The 19,679-nt window shown below is 46.6% G+C and overlaps 1 protein-coding gene across 5 annotated transcripts in view; it reads right to left on the bottom strand.

The window, feature by feature from the left end:
- The window catches only part of SGK2 (serum/glucocorticoid regulated kinase 2), a 536,387-nt gene that overhangs the window by 108,415 nt on the left and 408,293 nt on the right, over positions 1-19,679 (bottom strand). For all 5 annotated transcript variants that reach the window (XM_069652333.1, XM_069652338.1, XM_069652336.1 and 2 more), the window contains one exon: positions 19,258-19,389. In XM_069652333.1, the coding sequence (XP_069508434.1) occupies positions 19,258-19,389 (132 nt within the window). The remainder of the gene's footprint in view (positions 1-19,257; positions 19,390-19,679) is intronic.

Raw genomic sequence — 19,679 nt, 5'->3', positions numbered from 1 at the left:
ATATAAACTTTTTTTTTTAAATATTTTTTTTTTGTTCAGAGAAAGGTACAACAAGACCAAACTAGCCAGCGGTCAGCAAATCGCAACATTATATAACATAGGTGAACATTTACAATATACATGACACATTTGCACTTTATTTGACAGTGCTAGAGTGGTGACGATGGATTGTCCTCTTCATCAGATAGCATATTACATAGATAGAGCCTGAACAGCGTCCATATGTCTTTGGGGCGGCATCTTGATGGCACTGTAATAATAAATTGTTCTCCAAGTTCATTAACCATCGACAGGTCTTTTAAGAAGTCCTGTTGCCTAGGAGGATCTATGGACTTCCAACATTTCAATATATTTCGATTCGCAATCACACACACTAAATTGAACAATCGTCTAATGGTGGTTACAGCTTTAGCAATATCCCCAAATAGGTATTTCCGCAGGGAGGGTGTAGCAGGTATTGCCGTAATGTCTTCCAAAATCTCCGCCACCTCCCCCCAGAATTTAGTTATCGGTGGGCAGGCCCAATACATATGATAGGAGTCTGCGTCAGGGGCGTCACATTTAGGGCATTTCCACATTTGGCCCTGCACAAACTTAGCTAACTTGGCTGGGGTATAGTGCAACTGGTTCAGAACTTTAAACTGAATAAGATGTAACCCTGAGTTCATGGATACACATTTAGTCAACTGCCAGTATCTCGACCATGTGGCTTCACACAGCTCCACACCCAGATCTCGTTCGAAGGTCTCTTTGATATTATTGCATGGCTTGGAGTGGATCTCAACAAGGCTGTATAGTGCCAACATACTTTTCCTGTGTCCCCCTGGTTCCGTCATGGCTGCAATACATTCATGTGTGGGTGGCTCTTCTGGGAAGGAAGGCCATTTGGCAGCGAAGGCAGACTTCATCCTGTGAAACTGAAATCGCTTAAGGTGATCACCACCCACTGCCCTGACAAAGTCATCTAGTGCACAATATCTCCCTTCCGGGAACATGTCCCGCATTCTAAATTGCTTCTGTGGGTCCCAGGCCCCCTGGACTGCCTTATGAAATGTGGGGTTTATGCCCGGGAAGTTCCACAATGGTACCTCCGGGTCATACGGGTTGTAATGACCAGTCTCTTATATATCCTGGCCCATGCACGCGCGATGGCGCTTACAGGATCATATCTGCACGTGTCCTTCCGATTAAGGTCAAACATAACAGCTCGCAAGTCTGAGGGGATGCCGCAAATCTTTCCAGGGTGATGTGTGGTGCCGTGTCCTCTGGATCAAACCAGTGTCTCGCGAAGTGTGCCTGTGATGTTAGATAGTAAAGTTCAAAGTCTGGAGCAGCAGTCCCACCTTTTGCAAAGGGTTCTGTCATTTTGGACCACTTTAACCTGAGCGTTTTCCCTCCCCATACAAATGTAGTGGCGAGCATATTGAGTTTCGTGAAGAATGTTCTGCCCGGCCAAATCGGTATGTTGCAAAAAAGGTATAGGAGTTTGGGTAGCGCTACCATCTTAAGTAACGCTATTCGCCCATATAGGGATAAAGGGAGCCTGCTCCAGACTTGTAGTTTAATAGTCAGGGATTGTAGGAGTTCGCCATGATTTTCTGAGAGCAATGTACTCCCATCTCTGGATACCATGATCCCCAAGTAGCGGATGTGTGTTGGTGACCATTTGAATCCCTGTGTGTCTGACATATCTCTAGTTTTAGGTGTAAGCGGAAACAGTTCTGACTTAGAAACATTAACCCTGTAACCAGAGTGTTCAGATGACCTCTTAACCTCAGCCTTAATTGGCGCTAGATTTACCTCTGGGTTCCTAATATATAGTAGGGTGTCATCTGCATATAAGGAAATGATTTGTGGTCTCCCCGTCATGCGCAGACCTCTACATGCATGGTTTTGACAGACGTATTCAGCCATGGGTTCTATTGTAAGTGCGAAAAGGATTGGGGAGAGGGGGCAGCCCTGTCTGGTGCCTCTACCCAGGCGAAACAGGGATGACATGGTTTGGTTTGTTAGTACCTTTGCTCCCGGGCAAGTATACAGTAACCTGACACAGCTAACGAAGTATCCTCACAACCCAAATCTCTCCAAGACCCGAAACAGATAGACCCAGGAGACAGAGTCAAAAGCTTTCTCGGCATCAAGGGACACCGCCACCGCATCCGCCGCTGGGTCTATCTGAGTCATCACTCCAAAGAGTCTGCGCAGATTAAGAGCAGTGGACCTTGTTGGTATAAAGTCAGCCTGGTCGGGATGTACCAATATAGGCATATAGGGCAGGAGCCTGGTAGCTAGAACCTTAGCGAAAATCTTCGCATCGGTATTAATGAGTGACAGGGGTCTATATGACCCCATGTCCTATGGGGGTCTACGGGGCTTAAGAAGGACCATTATCACTGCCTCTCGCATAGTGTCTGGAAGTATGCCGTGCTCCATTGCCTCTTCCCATACTTTCAGTAAGACAGGGGCTAGGATATCATGAAATTCTTTATATAATTCAGCACCTAGGCCGTCGGGGCCCGGGGCTTTACCTGATGTTAATGCTTTCCTTGCCTCTGTAATTTCCTCAAGTGATATGGGGGTGTCTAGTATCATGCGTGTCTACGGGGTCAGGGTTGCCAGATCAATCACGTCTAGATATTCCACTATTTCTTCTTTGGTTTTGGTGTCTTTATTGGAATATAGTGATTTATAGAATGCGGCAAACATATCATTAATTTCTTGGTCCCCACTGACTATGTCACCACTAAGTGTCTGGATTGTCGTTATAAGGGGATGGCCGTGTTCAGCCTGAAGCATCCGGGCTAGGAATCTCCCTGCCTTACTACTTGTTACTTTCCCCGTATCTACGAGCTCGGGCCGGGCCGGCCATGTATTGTACCTCCCTCGCAGCAAGTTTATGAAATTCTGCTAGTGTAGTGTGAATATCCAGTAGGGCTTCTTTACTATGTGTACAGGTGTATTCGAACTCCTGCCTAACTGCCTTCAATAGACCCGTAGTTTTGGCCATCATTGCGCTCTGCACTCATACTTTAAATGTTTTCCACAGTGTAGCGCACCGGTCTACCGACCCTCGTTTAGTTGGAAAAAATCCTTTATTTCAGTGCGCAGTGTTTCACAAACTTTAGGGTCTCTAAGTAGAACAGGGCATTTTCCAGCGTCTGGCCCTCGGGGCAGCCTCGCCGACACACAAAATGATTGTCACTGGGGAGTGATCTGAGAGGGTACGGGGGTATATATCACAGTGCTAGACCATATTCGTGAGCGTGGAGCTGATAAGCCAATAATCAATTCGAGATTCAGAATCATGCACTGATGAATAAAAGGTGAAGCGCTGTTCTTGGGGATGTAGTTCTCGCCAGATGTCTACCATGGCCATCTGTTGCATTATTTGTTGTATCGCTAATGCGGTTTTGGTGAAGGTTCTATGGGAAGTTGTAGACCTGTCGAGAGTCGTGTCGAGTATCGTATTAAAATCACCTCCCCAGATCACTGCCGCATCATCAGCTTCAACCAACAAATTATATATAGCATTATAGAATTCAGGGTCTTCTATGTTGGGGCCATACGTATTAACTATATCCATCTTCCGTCCCGCCAACTCGCCCCAGATTACCACATATCTCCCTGGAGTGTCAGTTTTTGCGTGTTGTACACGGAAGCCCAGATTCGGATGTATCGGGGTCATAACCCCTCTGGATTGGGAGGAATATTCAGTATAATATCGCAATGCACCCCATCTAGGGAGAAAATTGGAACAGACCTGCCCCAGTGCGCGAGTTTCTTGCAGTAGCAAGACCTGGGGGTTATGTCTAGTTATGTATGCTGTGATTTTCCTGGCCTTAATCGGGTTGTTTAGTACCCGGATATTCCATGAAAGAAGTTTAACAGTTACCCCCCTGTCATCGAGCACCATGGTATTTCAATTACTATCAATGTGTAAAGTGAATCGCTTACGCCACCAGCCTTAACAGTTGAACCCGATGCAACCAGTCTCTGCGTTTTGAAACTCCTGCCAACCGTGGCATAACTTTGTACCCTACCCCCACCCCCGCCCGCACCATCAACCCCAACCCGATGTAACCCAAACCCCATAACCTGTGGAACTTTCCTGAGGGTCGCTAGTTGCATTCGCAGGGCCTCCATCAGCAGAGGCTCACGATCCCACCCTCACCAAACAATATCAATTGGAGTCGTTGCTCTCAGGAGAGACGTCTTCACAGCTAAGTATGTTTCCGTAAATCCAAATCAATTGGCTGAATCCGGGACTTCGTCTCCCGGTCGTGGTGGCCCGTTCCGATCTCGTGGATGTTCGTTAGGAGGGATGGGGATGGACGCCTCAATGTACACTATGGCTTCCGCAGGGGTCTCAAAGAAATGCGACCTGCCTCCATGTTGAATCCGTAGTTCCGGGAAGATAAGGGCGTAAGGGACATGACGCAATCTCAGGAGCTTTTTTGGCCTTTTCGTAGCATCTGCGTTGCATTTGGACGCTGGTCGAAAAATATGGATAAATGTGGACTCTGCTTCCTTCATACTGCAGGGAGCCTTTTTCCCTTGAAAGTTTTAGGATCGCGTCCCTGTCCCTATAGTTCAGGAGGCGCGCAATAATCATGCGCGGTGGCGCCCCAGGTTTGGGTGTCGGCGCTTGGGTGCGATGAGCCCTCTCAACAAGAAAGTGGCTAGAGAAGGATTCCGTGCCCAGAAGAGCTTTCAAAAGGGCCTCAACTTGTCGCTCCATCGGACCCTTACAGAAGGATTTCGGAATGCCGACAATATGGATATTATTTCTTCTCGATCGAGATTCCAGGTCATCGCATTTTGCTTGAGTCTTACGCAGTTCCCCTTTCAGCTGTGCTTTGTCTCGACCATGTTGTGTCAGGATATCTTCATTTGTGCTGATCCTGTTCTCAGCTTCTGTAATGCGAGTGCTCTCCTTGTCCACTCTAGCCTGAAGGGAGCTGATAGTTGAAACAATATCGTCTAGCTTTAGGTTCACTGCAAGGAAGCCATTCTGCACCTTGGTCATTAGGCGGTCTTCTCTGTCACCATGTTCAGTCGCAGAAGGATTGTAATACCCCATTTTTATGGCAGCCGGCGTCCCCTGGGGTTGGGAGCTGGCATAGGAGTCCATTGGGCCAGTCTTTTTCACGCCCGTGCCTTTTTTCTCGTTGCGGCCCATGGGTTACCCGTGCAGAGCAAGGGTCGATGTCGCGGGTCAGGTCAGCCGTCTGCACAGGATTTGCACTGTCTCTGGGTGGCAGCCAGTGTAGAAAGGATTTTATAAAACTTTACTCGGTGACACAGCCGTTGTCTCTGGGTCCGCACGGCTCTACATCTCTCACCTGCACTCGCAACATCGGGCGAGGGTTCGCTCAGCGAAAGGCCCGGTGCATGAGTCGGCCGGGGCCCTGCGTGAAAAGATGACGCGCCGACCCAGTCGTTATCCGGGAGGTGGGCCGGAGCCACAGACCACTACGTGTCCATACTAGGTCCTGATGTCTGCCAACACGGTCTGATCCCAGGCCCGTGTCGTGGGGCTGCACCGCTGTGTTCAGCGCTCCTCCCCCTCGCGGCCTTGTGCTGATGACAGCACCTTGGTCTGGCGTAGGATTCTTCCGGAGCCCTGGGGCGGGCCGTGGTCCACTGGAGAAGCCGTTAGTTCAAAACGGGCTGCGAACTCCCCCACGCCTCTGCGGTTTCGAGCAGGATTTGCACACAATGTGTAGTAGGAGTACGGGAAACGGATGGTGTAGTAGTGTCTTCTCTCCGCGGCTCCAAAAAGGATTTGTATATAGGATGTTCGTGGGATCGGAGCGCTCTGATCAGTCGGCCATCTTAGTTGCGCGCAACAGCGCCCCCCCGGATGTATATAAGCTTTTGACATCAATGTGAACATCAGGCGATTTTGTTGAAAAGTCCTGGTGTTAAGCTTCTGCAAAAAATGGGTAGTGTCACGGATGTAAGTGGGGGTTTTCTTTATCAACGGTTGAAGAAAGAAATCGATATAGACTCCTAGTGGTTGATTGATTCTGTCCATGCCTGTGACTATAGGTCTTCCGGGTGGTTTAGTCAAACCTTTATGGATTTTGGGTAATGTATAAAAGTTCAGAATTCTGGGATGATTATTATTCAGAAATTTGTGAGTGTGTTCATTAATCCAATCTAATTCCATGGCTTTGTCTAATAGTGTCTTCAAATTCTGCTTGATGGGAATGGTGGGGTCATGATCCAAGGTACCATATGTAGGTCTTGTAATTGTCTCATGCACTCTGAATCGTAGTCAACAGTGTTCAAGATAACCAAAGCGCCCCCTTTGTCAGCTGGGCGTATCGTTATGTTCTTGTCGCTGTAGAGATCCTTAGTGAGTCATCTCATGAGGTTTGAGATTCTTATGCGGAGGAGTTTTGTAGCTAATCCATTCAAAGTCTCTGGTGACAAGCTTCTGAAAAATGTCAATTGATGGCACCGTGATGGGCGGTATAAATCCACTTTTTGCCCTGGATTCTTGGAAATCAGGCATGTTTTCTGGATTCTCGAGTTTCTAATTCTTCAAAAAAGACCTTTAGTTTCAGCTTCCTGACAAATTTGTACAGTTCGATCTTGATGTCGAATAATGTCGTGCCATACGAAGGTACAAAGCTTCATCCCTTTTGTAATGTGTCTTCTTCCGGTTTACTTATCCTATGAGATATTTATGACTAAGTTTTTCTTAGTTGCAGTCTGGTTTGGGGTTTGTTTCTTAGATTTCCTCCTCCCCCTGTGGGTTCTTTTGGGCGGGCGCCTAAAAAAGCCAAAGTTGAGGGTGTTTGTGTCGAAGGACTGGTTTTGCGGGTGGAGTTACCGGTTTGTTCTGTGGGAATCTCAGAATCCCTCTGTGCCTCCGAGTCAGAGCTGGATGTGTTGTCTGATGGATATTTGTAGAGCTTTTTAGGTGCTACTGGTCCATATTTATCCATCCACGTGTATACTTCTTCGTTGATGCAGTCGTAAGTATCACGCTTGAATTTCTTGACTTTTTGTTCCAACTCAGTTTTGTAGTCTTCAAGTTTAGTGTTGATATCTGCCAAAATAATGTCGTATTCCTCTTTCCCCAGTGAGCCGACAAGTTCTTTTCAAATGTCTTGGATTTCTGTATTCAGAGAAGTCAAATTTTTCGAAAGCTCTTGAATGGTCAATAAAATCAGGTCCAAGGAGCATTCATTTAAAATGGCCTCCCACTTGCGAACAAACTCTGTACTCTCCTTACATAAGGTGGGATGGGAGTTGTACGCGTAGACCTCTTGGGATCCGTTTTTCTTGAAATAGCGACCCAAAGTGATCGCATGTAATTTCCTGTTAATCTCTTTGCGTATCAAATAGTCTAACTTTTTGATCCATTTAGCTGGCTTTTTAGATGTAGTCCCATGTGCACCAATTGACGTTTCGCTGATCAATTCGAGAATAGCAGTCGCTTCCTCTGTTGAGAACCCTAGGGTTTCAGCGCATTTTGATGAAAGACCTTCAATATCTTCAAACGACATATTAATTCAGATATAGTTTTATAGTCAACAAATGTGTGCCTCCACTGCCGTGTGTCTCACAAGGGGAGAGAGAAGGAGCAAAGAAAAAATTAAGTGGGCACCACTTGGTAAAAATCTGCTTAAATTCAATAGTACTGAAATGTTGTAATCTCGACTTGATAATGAAAATATACAGGAGCTGGCTGTGAAGAGTCTTGAGACACCCTGACTCGAAAAACATGTGAAGCAGGAGAGCGGGCAACATTTGTACACGGCAGACCGTGGCTGCGTTCACCCATACACAGAGGATCTTTAGACCACTCGTGTATTACATGGTACGTCCGCTACAGATTGATTTATCCATCATCACACTCAAGCTCTTTATTCTTATTATAGCATTTCTGATCTCACATTTAGCTGCAGAACGTCGCAATCTGTTCACCCTAGTTTCCATCGGGTGTTCATCATGAACGCCTGAATCGCTACAAGCATTGTTTCAATACTGGACTGTTTCTGAATAAGGCTTTCCAGACCATACAGGTAAAAGATAGATACCCTTCTTTTTTTAAAAAAAAAAACGACAAGCATTGAATTGATGTCTTATACTTTTATATTCTTCTCCTTCTTTCCGGCACTCCACACATTGAAACTTCCCATGGATGGTATATTTTTGCTTCCGTTTCTACCATGCATAACATTGATGTGTTACATCTTGTGCGGTTATATTTTGTGTTGTTCTTGTATTCAATTGATTTGCAATGCAATAGACTAGCCCTGACGAAGGATTTTTTTTTCCCGCGAAATGCATTGGCACATTAGGTCTGTTTTACAAAAGTGTTAGCCGCTTCCTCACTAAGAATATATTAGTGACTGCTCTTTCTGAGATGGTTTCTTCGATAAATCACCATTTTTGAAATACAACAAAGACTCACTTTATTTGCAGATTTGTATTATTTTGGATACTCTATTTATACATTGAATAATCACAGGTTTGAAGATCCTGTGTACCCGGTCTCCTGCTTCACATGGTTCAAGGATACCTGTGTCCATCATCCCTACTCAGGCCTACTCCTCCTTCAAGTGCCTAGTCTGTAGGCTCCCACTCCCTCCTAAATCTTCTCTCCTTATAGCCACCTTCTATCGGCCACCAGGACAATCCACTCTTCCTCTCGGAATGGGCTGACCTTGCCTCCTCTTTACTCTACTACTACTCCTCCTCCTCCTCCTCCTCCTCCCATCTCCTCCTGATAGGTGATCTCAACATCCACCTGGACTCTCCGGACGCCTAAGGACCTTTCTGCAACATATGCGACTCTGTCCTACCCTCGGGCTCAACGCACACCGCAGGCCACACCTTGGATATTCTCATCTCTACCAACAGCCCTCTCTCTATTCCTCCAACTACCTCTCTTGGACTGACCACTCTTCTCTCAACACGCCTGAAGCTCTCTTGCAGCAACACACCCGGCACGGCCACTCGGCTTCAAAGTCACCAGAACCATGAAAAAAGTGACAGTAGCTATCTTTGCCTCCACCTACTCTCCTCCTCCCATTACTGCGGCCGACTCCCACCCTGACACAGCCCTATCTAACCTCAATCTCTCCATCTCCAACACTCTTGACACTCTTGCCCCTGTCATGAGAGTCCGACTGAAGCCTTCCAAAAAGTGCAACTCCTGGTACGACTCCGATCGGGCTGCCCTTCAACTTAAGTATAGGGCAGCTAAGCAGAAAATGGAACTTGTCGGGCAGACTATCTGATAAACTGGCCTGCCGCCTCCTTCAAAGGCAATATCAACTCTGCATATGTAAAGACTGGAGGGGGGTGTCTGTACTTCTGCTCTCTATATCGCAGAGGGGATGCACAGAGGACCCCAGCCAAGATTCTCTATTATTGGTACGTGGTCGAGCAATGGAGGCCTAGCTTCTCAGGAGATGATGCAGGCTGGTTCTTAAGTACAGTGTAGTCCCCAAGCACCCACAAAGGAATGTCTGCACATTGTATTAGTTAAAACACAGTCTTTATGCGATTAATATTCAAGGTTATGTACAATACCATAACTCACTTTGTACTCGGTTATCTATAATGGCAAATATACAGTTCTACGTGGTAACACCATTGCTATTAGATCTCTTTAAAGTGCATCAACTGTAAAATGTCACACAAATCAGTTTGTAAAGGAAACCAACAATAGATATAGGAGGAAAGCAGTTGGTTAGAACAATTGGCAGAATACTGGCCCTGCTACCTAGACACAGTTCTGTGTGGAGATCAGCCCCCACTCCCCCACCTGGGCAACCTGTAAAGTAAAGATATCACAAGCCCAGTCCATATATTGGTCAAAAGAATCTTTCCAATAGTTCAGCAACCCCAAAGTAACTGGTGTTGTAGAGTTCCTTGTTGGGAAATCGACAGCCCTTCTTGAGTGCACTCCCTTTAAGGAAGGAGCTACGGGTCGAACGTCCGGCGATGAACACGGTTAACTATGGCAGTGAAGTGGCAGCTTTGTTCCTAGCGGTGCTAGTCGATGGGGAAACGTCGACGTCCTGCAAGGAAGAGGCGTGCGGGGCACCTCGATGTCGATAGTTCTGTGGCCCAGCAAGGGCGTTGAGTCGTAAGCATCTCTGTGGTCTTTGGGTGGTGGGAAACCCACCAGCGGATGCTCCTCAGCGCGTCGACGGCCTGGCCTTCTCCGGCGGGATAAGGCGAGAGCGTCCTTGGATCAAATGAAGTTCTTAGGCAACGGGAGTACGGTGGCTCCGGTCGGCGACGGACAACAGTCCGGGCGCTTCTCTTTGGGATTCCGCAGCAGTTCCCCATCTCTGGTCGGCAGCCTGTCGTAGGTCTGTCTACCAGGGAGCTTTGGCAAAGATCAGCTTGTGCACGATGGTCCCTCATAGCTCGGGAAGAGGGCGCCTTACCAGGTCCTCTCTGGGTCAGTCCTTGGAGACAGCAGCTTTCAGATTGATGAAGGGTAACAGCAATTTTTCTCTTCCAGCAGGGCTTCAAGGTCAAGCTTCAGTTTCACTCCAGTTACTCTTCGTAGTTTGGACTTCAGCTTCTGAACACGACTTCTAGCAGCAAGAGGGCCCCCAGATATACTAGTTGATCCCCCCATTCATTCTGCTGGGTCACACTCAGGCAACCAATCGGTCAGAAGGGCATTCATGCAGGCAGGCCCCCAATCAGGTGCATAGTGCATTCAGGCCATTCACTTCTCTCCAGACACTCACAGCAATGTATGTGTATTGGGACAAGTACCCAGCCATTCAACACTCCACACTGCATTCATACCAGTTTCGGGCAGGGCTGTCTCAGTCATTGTGTCAAACACCAGATACTAGACATCCACAACACAGAATGCGTATTCATCACAAACTCCATTCACCCAGGTCCCACCCACAGGGTGTACCCACAACATACAGTCACTGGGAAGGCTCCAGCCAGTCTGGCCTGGATGTCACAACAACACCATATATGGACCTTCCACCCAACAGCCAGTCAGGGGGAAGGGACAGAACCAGGGCTTCCCAGGACTTTGGGAAAACAGTAACAGGCAATAGCCACTGGGGCTATCTTGTTTCCTATCAGGAATCAACTGATTCCAATGGCAGGGCCTGGGTATCCCAAAATGGAGGATACTCAGAGCACCTGTTAAATTCAGCATGGAACAGCCACCAGCCCATACCCTGCTCTGTGGGCCACACACAGGTGTCCAAAAACATACACTAGGGGCACAGGTTTGTACCCCCCACCCATGGGCGCCATAAGGGTATCCATGGGTCTGTACACCAAACCAAAAGAGAGCTGCACCGCCAGGAATCCCACATGAACTCCTGCACGGAAAACACGACAGAACACAGGATAAAAGGCAGTAAAGGAAAAGGATACAGAGGCCCTGTCCCTCCGATGCATTTCCAGCATCACAGCATCCACTCCAAGAAAAGTGTCTTTATTCAAGCCTGCATCTCTGCGGCATCAAACAAGGCCAAACCTTTCAAAGTCTGCAAGTACTGACCAATTCTGCAGCAGCCTCTTCCTCGGTCACACCCACCCAGGACCTTTGCTCAGCCCAGACTGCACACTTCATCACAAAAACCCAAGACATCCTTTCTCCTTGTCTTCCACACCACAGCATATACTAACACCAGAGCCTCCCTTAGCCCCCCCCCCCCATCCACTTACCCTCTCTTCGCTCTCATCCGTCACACCAGATAAGTCCGGTCTATGAAGGCTTAATCCAAACAGGTGGATCCCTGCCCCTCTAAAACCATTAACAATATGGACTCCCTTGCCCCAGACTTGGCTGATCTCTGCAATTGCTCCTTTTCCACTGGTATTTTTCCCAACTGCCCTTAAGCACTCCTTTGAGCACCCACTGCTGAAGAAACCCTCTGCCGAGCACTTCATTCCAGCAAATTACTGCCCTATCTCCAGCACTCCCTTCCTGGGCAAACTCCTGGAGAAGTTGCCTCTCAGCTGACCCTCCACATTGAATCTACTGGTTGCTTCCATGACCATCAGACTGGCTTTAGAGCATCCAGAGGCACGGAAACTGCTCTTCAGAACACCTGTGAAGACCTGCTCTCCAATTTCGACACCAACACTGCCTCTCCTCATTCTCCTTGACCTCTCCTCTGCCTTTGACACAGTCAACCACAACATCCTGTTTGCACGTCTGACACCCAGGGAATCACAGGTCAGGCTCTGGCATGGTTTACCTTCTCCGACCGCCCATCCCCGGTGGAACTTTGAGCCTTTCTCTCGACTATAGCTCCCTCAGCCTGTGGCGTTCTCCAGGATTCTAACTTATCCCCCTGGTTCTTCAACGTTTATATGGCTGCCCTGGCCATGTTACGTGGATGACACGCAGACTATCTTTCAGGCTACTCTTAGCCTCCTCCTTCTCCATCGCTCATATCCGACTGTCCGCTATTCAGTCATGGTTCCCAGAAACAACCTCTGCGGACAAAGTGTAGAGGAATAGTTGAAGCAGGGAAGAATAGATGCTTAGTGTTAGAAGGGTTGAGGTGAAGAAAGTGGGAAGACATCCAGTTCTGAACAACAAAGACAGTTCAACACAGTAGAGTGAAGCATAGACTCAAAAGAAGAAAAGGAGAAAAACATTTGAATGCCATCTACATACAGATGAAAGGAGAGGTTAAATGAGGAAATGAGTTTGTTGAGGGAGCAGTATGAAGAGAAAAAAAGGAGAGGACCAAGTACGGAGCCTCCATGTGTCCCTTTATTCCCTGCTTCTTTCTCTTGCTTTACCTTCCTCTCACAGGATTGTGGTACCCATCCGGCCACATGGCAACATTACTTGGTTACAAGGTTAGAGGTATACATGGAACATAAGCTCTATTACCAAGTGTGGAACTTGCAGGTAAGGATTTAGTAGAGCAGCTGTTTCTGCTATCCCTGCGATAAATGTAAGGTATGAATGCTGCTCACATATTTTGATGCTGGAAATGGGTATATGGCCTTGACTCGGATTGTCCTGCCATCCATTTTAACTATCATGTTTACATGAATGTTGATGCCCACTTTGCATGGGAACGGTTAGTAAACTGGTGTTTGACTAGATAGATATAACAATATTTCCATCTTTGTCCACTATATAGTTATATAGCAATACATGCCTTTAAAACATTGTTTCAGATTATGTGTCTGAATTCTGTTTGAGTTGTTTAGTCCTACACAGTGTGTCCCTGCACTAAACCATTGTTAGGGGTTACACCGTATTGTTGACTATTGGTTACAGCCCAGGATAATTGGGATGTGAAGGCTTGTTTTAACATTACTCGTGATGCCAAGCTGGCCAATACAGAGATCACCACACATTTTCTAAGCATGTGTAACAGGCTGTGTAAGCTGCAGGCTTTGTGCCTCAGCTGCTGATTTACAATGGTAGACTTAATCAGCGAGCAGGGGATTTCAGCTCATTTAATGTTAGTCAAATGAGGACTGGCTTTCTCGACGTGCCCACTAATCACAGGACCAACACAAATGTGCATCTATAAATGTAAAATGCAATGAACTGCATAAGTCATCATGATTGGCTTTGCCAATGCTGGTCTCAACTATTACCTGTCTCAAAAAGCCTTCCTCAGTTCTGTGTATCTAAAAGTGTGTGTGTGTGTGTGTGTGTGTGTGTGTGTGTGTGTGTGTGTGTGTGTACAGTTGAACCCACTGCTACCATATATTTTGCATGCATTCCTCATTCGTCTGGGGCAAGATTGTAGTCTATGTTTGGGTGCAAAGAATTCACTTGTGGACACCCTCATTTTCTGACGCTCAACCCGATTCACTACATTACGTACTAGAAGGGGGCAAAATCTGGAAAAGTGTCTGAAGCAAAATGATGCGTTGGTTATTCCTTTGAAATGCATAACTACTCTATACAGTTCAAAAGTGTTTATTAAAGCATTTTTAAAAGGGAATAAAAAAATAATTCACTTTTTTTTATCACACCACTCCAAATATGGGAAATGGCAAGGTTACAGTTTACTTGAGTTCATTCATGAGAAGAGCACAATCAATCTTCGACATTTTCTCAAATGTGCTGAAGCCATTGAGTGACTGAAACATGCTGCACAAAAAACGATCACTTGGAAAAGCTCCATCTGATGCAAATCGAAAATCAATATCAAGAGCTTCTGAAACACAACAACAATGCCCACCCCCGGGGACCCAGACTAAGTCCAGCAACCCCGGAAGCAGGCATCAAGTTACCCCAAGCAAGCCCAACAACCCCCGCTAGGGGCTATTTGGGTGCAGTCCTGGCGCCTATGGCGCCAGGCTCATATGGAGAGTCAGTCATGGTGCCATAGGCGCCAGGCTCATAGATTAAAACGTACCTGATGCAGACCATGCTGCAAACTTACCTGATCCAGACCATGCTGCAAGAGCTCCAAGCCAAACGAGGCTTGGAAGGGACTATTTTACCTAGGGACTATTTTTTTTTACTCGGGTGGGGCTGGGGAGAAATACTTACCTGGGACTACTTTGGAGGCTATTTAAACCACGCCCGAAGAGCAGAACACGCCTCGCGTTATTCTGCATCCAGCAGCGTAACGCTCACCGTGCCTGCAAGTCTGCATCCAGCCTTCTGCCACGCCCGCCTCGAGTTTGGAGCTCCTAGCAAAAGGGAGAAAGAAGGAGAAAAGGTTAGAACAAGAGCAATACCTTTGATCCTTACCTGAATTCCCAATCCATCGCGCCTTCGAGCTGGAAGAAAGGTTATTTTATGCGCGTCGCCTCGCCTGCTGCAGTGCCGCGCTGAACTCACCGTCCTTCGCAGCATCTTCACATTTCACTGCATCCTTCTGCATGTTACCGCCGCACTCCGGCACCTAAGGAGAAGACGAGAACAGCAAGGTGAGCCAAGGGAATACACAGAGGAATACCCCCCCATAGACTTACCTGATTTTACCACAGGGGGTACTATTCTTCACGGGTCGGCGCAGCTTCCACTGCATCCTAGCCGAACCCCGGCCCCTAAGGGGAAACAAAAGGACAGCAAGGTGAAACAAGGGACTAACAAGGGGAACCCTCCTCACCACAAAAGACTTACCTGATTTTACCGCCGGAGGCATCATTCCCAGAGACTACATACTTTCTCTCAGCGCCTGAATAAGGGAGAAAGCAACAGGTTACATATGGACATTATTTTATCGAACTGTGTTGGATAATACAAATCCTTACCAGAACATTACCGGTTGCCACGAGGAACTCTTCAGTAGGGTCAAGCTGCAACCTGCAAGGAATCGGACAAGAGTGAAAGTCAGGCATTTGAACTCTTACGAACTACATACTTATGGCGTCTGGCCGGGAACATCGGAGTCAATATTGTCCTGGAACTCACCAATTCCTTAGAGCCAGTGAAGCAACTGGTTACCTACGCGCCCCTGCGGTCAATGCAGGATGGAGCGCTCATCTTTTCAAATCATCAGAAGAATATTCCTACGGGCCAAGCAAACGAAGCTAGATGGGCCAGTCCAGTCCGTCATCTCGGCCCTACGCGTCACATTGGTGGAGACCGCAGCAGTCCAGTCCAGATCGATGCCTCTGTGTGAGCCAGGTGAGCGTAACAACGACTTGCTGACCAGAGTACAAGAGTAACATCCTCCATGGTACACAAGACACCAGAGCAAACTGAAGCAAGACTTGCCTACAAGAGGACAAGAGCAACATCCTCCAGGGCACATGAGACGCCACTGGATCAGGACACGGGCAACACTGTCTACCCCAGCCACTAAGGCATGATTTGAGGTAGCCATAATTGGGATATTTTTGCCACTGCATCACTGTTTCATAAACTGCCCCAGTCTGTCTTGCCATTGCAATACAAGATTGCGCTCTGCACATCCCTGCAATTTGGTTGTGCCCAAACAATTGACAACACAAATGATTGCATGAGTTATGCAACTGCAACAGGCTGTCTGGAAGCTGGCACACCTATGTAAACAGCTTCTGTTAAGTAACATACTATAACTATCACCACTACTAACTGACTTCGGTTTCACCATGCACATTCAAGAATCCACTCATACTAAAAGGTAGGACTCTTGACTGGTTGCCGTATCTAACTGTAATATCAAGGTCCTCTCCAATACCCCCCGTTTATGGTCTGACCACCACATCATTACCTTTAATATTGAAGCAGCTCTGCGTGCCCCAACCTTAATAGCTCCAGCCCTCCCCCACCAGAAATAAAGGGGACATAACCAAGGAGAAACTTCTACCATTGCTACTCCCTTCTCTCAATGCTGCCACACATACCTGTCCTGACCCTACCACCTTAGCAGATACAATCATAGTATGCTCACGGCTATAGATTCTATCGCCCCCATCAAACTCAGGAAGTCTAAACCAAGTGCACACCTCAACTCTTGGTTCACACCTCAGTTAAGAGTGCTCTGCAAAGCTAAACGTTGCGCGGCAAATCGCTGGAAAAATCACCCTTCTGATGAACATAAAGACAGCTTTATCCTTGCATCCCTCTCCTACAAAGATGCCATGATCACTGCCAAAAAGGAGTCCCTTAATAACCGCATCTTGCAAGCAGACTCAAACACAAATGAACTTTGTAAGATCTTGAAAGAACTGGAATCTCCAGCTCCCCCTCCTGACACTTGCATTAAAGACAGTAAATGGTGTGCTAATATCCAGTCCTCTATACTGAATAAAATGTCTAATCTACAATCTAAAATCAAAGACAAACAAGACAGTCTGAAGCTGGACAACTGCCCTCCCACACCCGTTAGGACTGTCCCTCTAGATTCTCCCATTATTAAACCTTTCGCCTTCGCCCCATTCACTACTGCTGAGGTTGAAGACATTATCAAGAGAATCAAACCTTCAAACTGCCAAGGAGATCCGTGCCCTGCTCCTATCATTAAGGAATCTACCCACGACTTGGCCCCATTCATCACGGCCTTCATTAATTCTTCTTTTAAAACAGACACTGTCCCTGACAACCTCAAGGACGCATGGGTGATCCCTTTGCTTAAAAAAACATCCTTAGACTCAGGCATTCCCACTAACTTCCGACCCATAACTACTGTCCCATTCTTGCTCAAGATCTTAGACCCTGCGGCATACCTACAGATCAAAAACTACTTGGAATCTAATAATCTCCTAGGTCTACGACAATCTGGATTCCGCCCTAGACACGGGACTAAAACGGCTCTAATAGATCTAAAAACACAAATTAAGGTCTTGAAAGACAATGGAACACTGGAAATGCTAGTTCTTCTAGACCTCTCTGCGGCTTTTGATCTGGTCAACCACCAAATCTTATGCCGGCACCTTCACTCTGCTGCCCACTTCTCAGACTCCGCCACGGCATGGATCAAATCCTTTGAGTAACAGATCCATGAGGGTCTTCTCACCCTCCGCAGCCACTGACCCCGCTCCAATTCACTGCAGCGTTCCCCAAGGGTCTTGCGTGTCACCTACACTCTAACGTTTTCACAGAACTGCTCTTTGATACACTTGATTATCTGGGTGTTTCCTATACCAATTATGCTGACGACACCCAGATACTCATCCCTATCAGTGGCGACTATTTAGTTGACACCAAGGCCTTGAACAATGTTTATCTGGTCATCCAGGCCTGGATGGCCTAACATGAACTCTGCCTCAAGGATGACAAGACGGAGCTCCTCATCTTGGGCTCCTCGCAGCGTCTTAGCAAACTAGACCCCTACCAGTCATTTATCATAGATGGAAATACCATCAAAGTCTCCAAAGACACAAAAACATTAGGTTGTTACCTTGATGCCACTCTATCCTTGTCTCGTCAAACAAATGCAGTCAGATCAGCCTCTGCCACCTGTAAACTTATTGCAGCGTGCAGACCGTTTCTGACTACCCCGAACAGCGTCACCCTAGCTAGAACACTCATTATGTCTAAAATTGACTATTGTAGTGCCCTCTACTTAGGGACTAGCCAATGGAACCTGAATAAACTACAAGTCACCCAGAACAATGACATTAGGGCATCCCTAAACATTCCTAGAAACTACCACATTTCTAAATCCAGAACTAACCTACATTGGCTTCCGGTCAAGCAGAGAATCTCATTGAAAACTCTTGCCCTCACGCACAAATGCCTCGACAACAACCCCCCCCCCCCTGCAACCGGCTCTCCCTCCATTCCTCCACCCGACCTCAAACAGCACAGATCCATAGCCTGTCGATTCCAAGTTTCAAACTCCAAAAAGCAGGGGGAACGAGCTTCCCTGTCCTAGCCTCCAAGCTTTGGAACACTCTCCCTGTCACCATTAGAACTGAAAACTCATTCAACACCTTCAAGTTGAAAACGAAATCCTGGCTCTTCGATCAGAACTGAGGCACTCCTGACTTGTGATATACGCCTTAGCCTGTTAGCCTGATGTCGCCGGCTACTTTGTTAATCTCTTAAACACAGCATATGTAACTATGACTATTGCTCCACTTTGCTACCACACATCACCCCTGATCTCTGCTCCTTGTATATTTCTTGTTCCGTCTTTGCCTCACCTGTTAACTACCAGTGTAATTAATGTATATACCTAGGTCTGCTTCTATTCATGTTTATAACTATGTATGTATATAAGATTTATATGTATGTATGCTTTGCTCAAGTTGCGCCCTGATGCCCTTGGGCCAGACGGTGCGCGTTACAAATAAACAAAATACAAATACTATCTGGTGTAAAGCGCTGCGTCTGTTTAAGAAGGCATCAATTCTGGACTAGGTGGATTTGTTGTAGGCAAATTAGCTGTGAACTAAAAGAGCTGTGGCACAAAGCCTTATACTAGGTCAGACGTCATAGGAGTAGGGGGTAATGGGTCTTTGTTGGATCAAGTGTATTGGAGGGGTTATATCCTGTAACTGTTGACAAGGTAGATTTTGATAAGAGGGAAATGGTGTTAATAGGGAGTGTGGCCAACCATTTACTACCAGGGTGGAGGTTAGGCTTACATGCAATAGCAGAGCTATTCAAAGTTGGAAGTTCAGGGAATATATTAAAAGGTAAGAGCATAGTTTTGGTGTCCGTGCTGTGTGATGAACATTTGGCAATGCCAAGTTAGATGGGCTGTCCTAGAGTTAAGTAAGCCATCCATATAGAGTAAGGGACACCCTGTACCTTTCCAAATGTCCTGGACTAGGACTCCCATGAGCCCTCATCGTGGACTATTCTGGATATGCCATGTGGTCGAAAAGCTGGATTGCTAAAGGCTGAGAACACTGGATATAGTTGCTTACCTCTCCTCCATTGACGTAATCCAAGACAAAGTACAGTTTCTCTGGTGTCTGGAAGGAGTAGTATAACCGCACCAGGAACGGATGCTTGAAGTTCTTGAGGAGAACATTGCGTTCGGCCATAATATGGATTTGCTAAACCAAGAAAGATTAAAAGAAAATAAGTATCTGCTGTCTTATTCTTTTGTCATTATATCCCCTATGCATACTCAATCACCCTTTCCCACTTGTATTCAGTGGAGAAAAAAATAAAACAACAAAATAAACATTTTTGGGTGTGAGGATTTTACAGTCACTTCATTGTAGCTCTGAGCAAAAGCCGATATTTTCAGCTAAAAGAGATAGAGACAGTTAATTTCTTCTAGATCCATTTTTGACAAAATAAAATAGAACCACTCCTATTTAAATATCTCGTTGCAGCTCAT

This window comes from Ambystoma mexicanum, chromosome 3p, assembly GCF_040938575.1.
Source record: "Ambystoma mexicanum isolate Mex_15411 chromosome 3p, UKY_AmexF1_1, whole genome shotgun sequence".
In the NCBI taxonomy this organism is placed as follows: Eukaryota; Metazoa; Chordata; class Amphibia; order Caudata; family Ambystomatidae; genus Ambystoma; species Ambystoma mexicanum.
The sequence above is the reverse complement of the archived record's forward strand: the minus strand, read 5'-3'. Positions and strand labels throughout refer to the sequence as shown.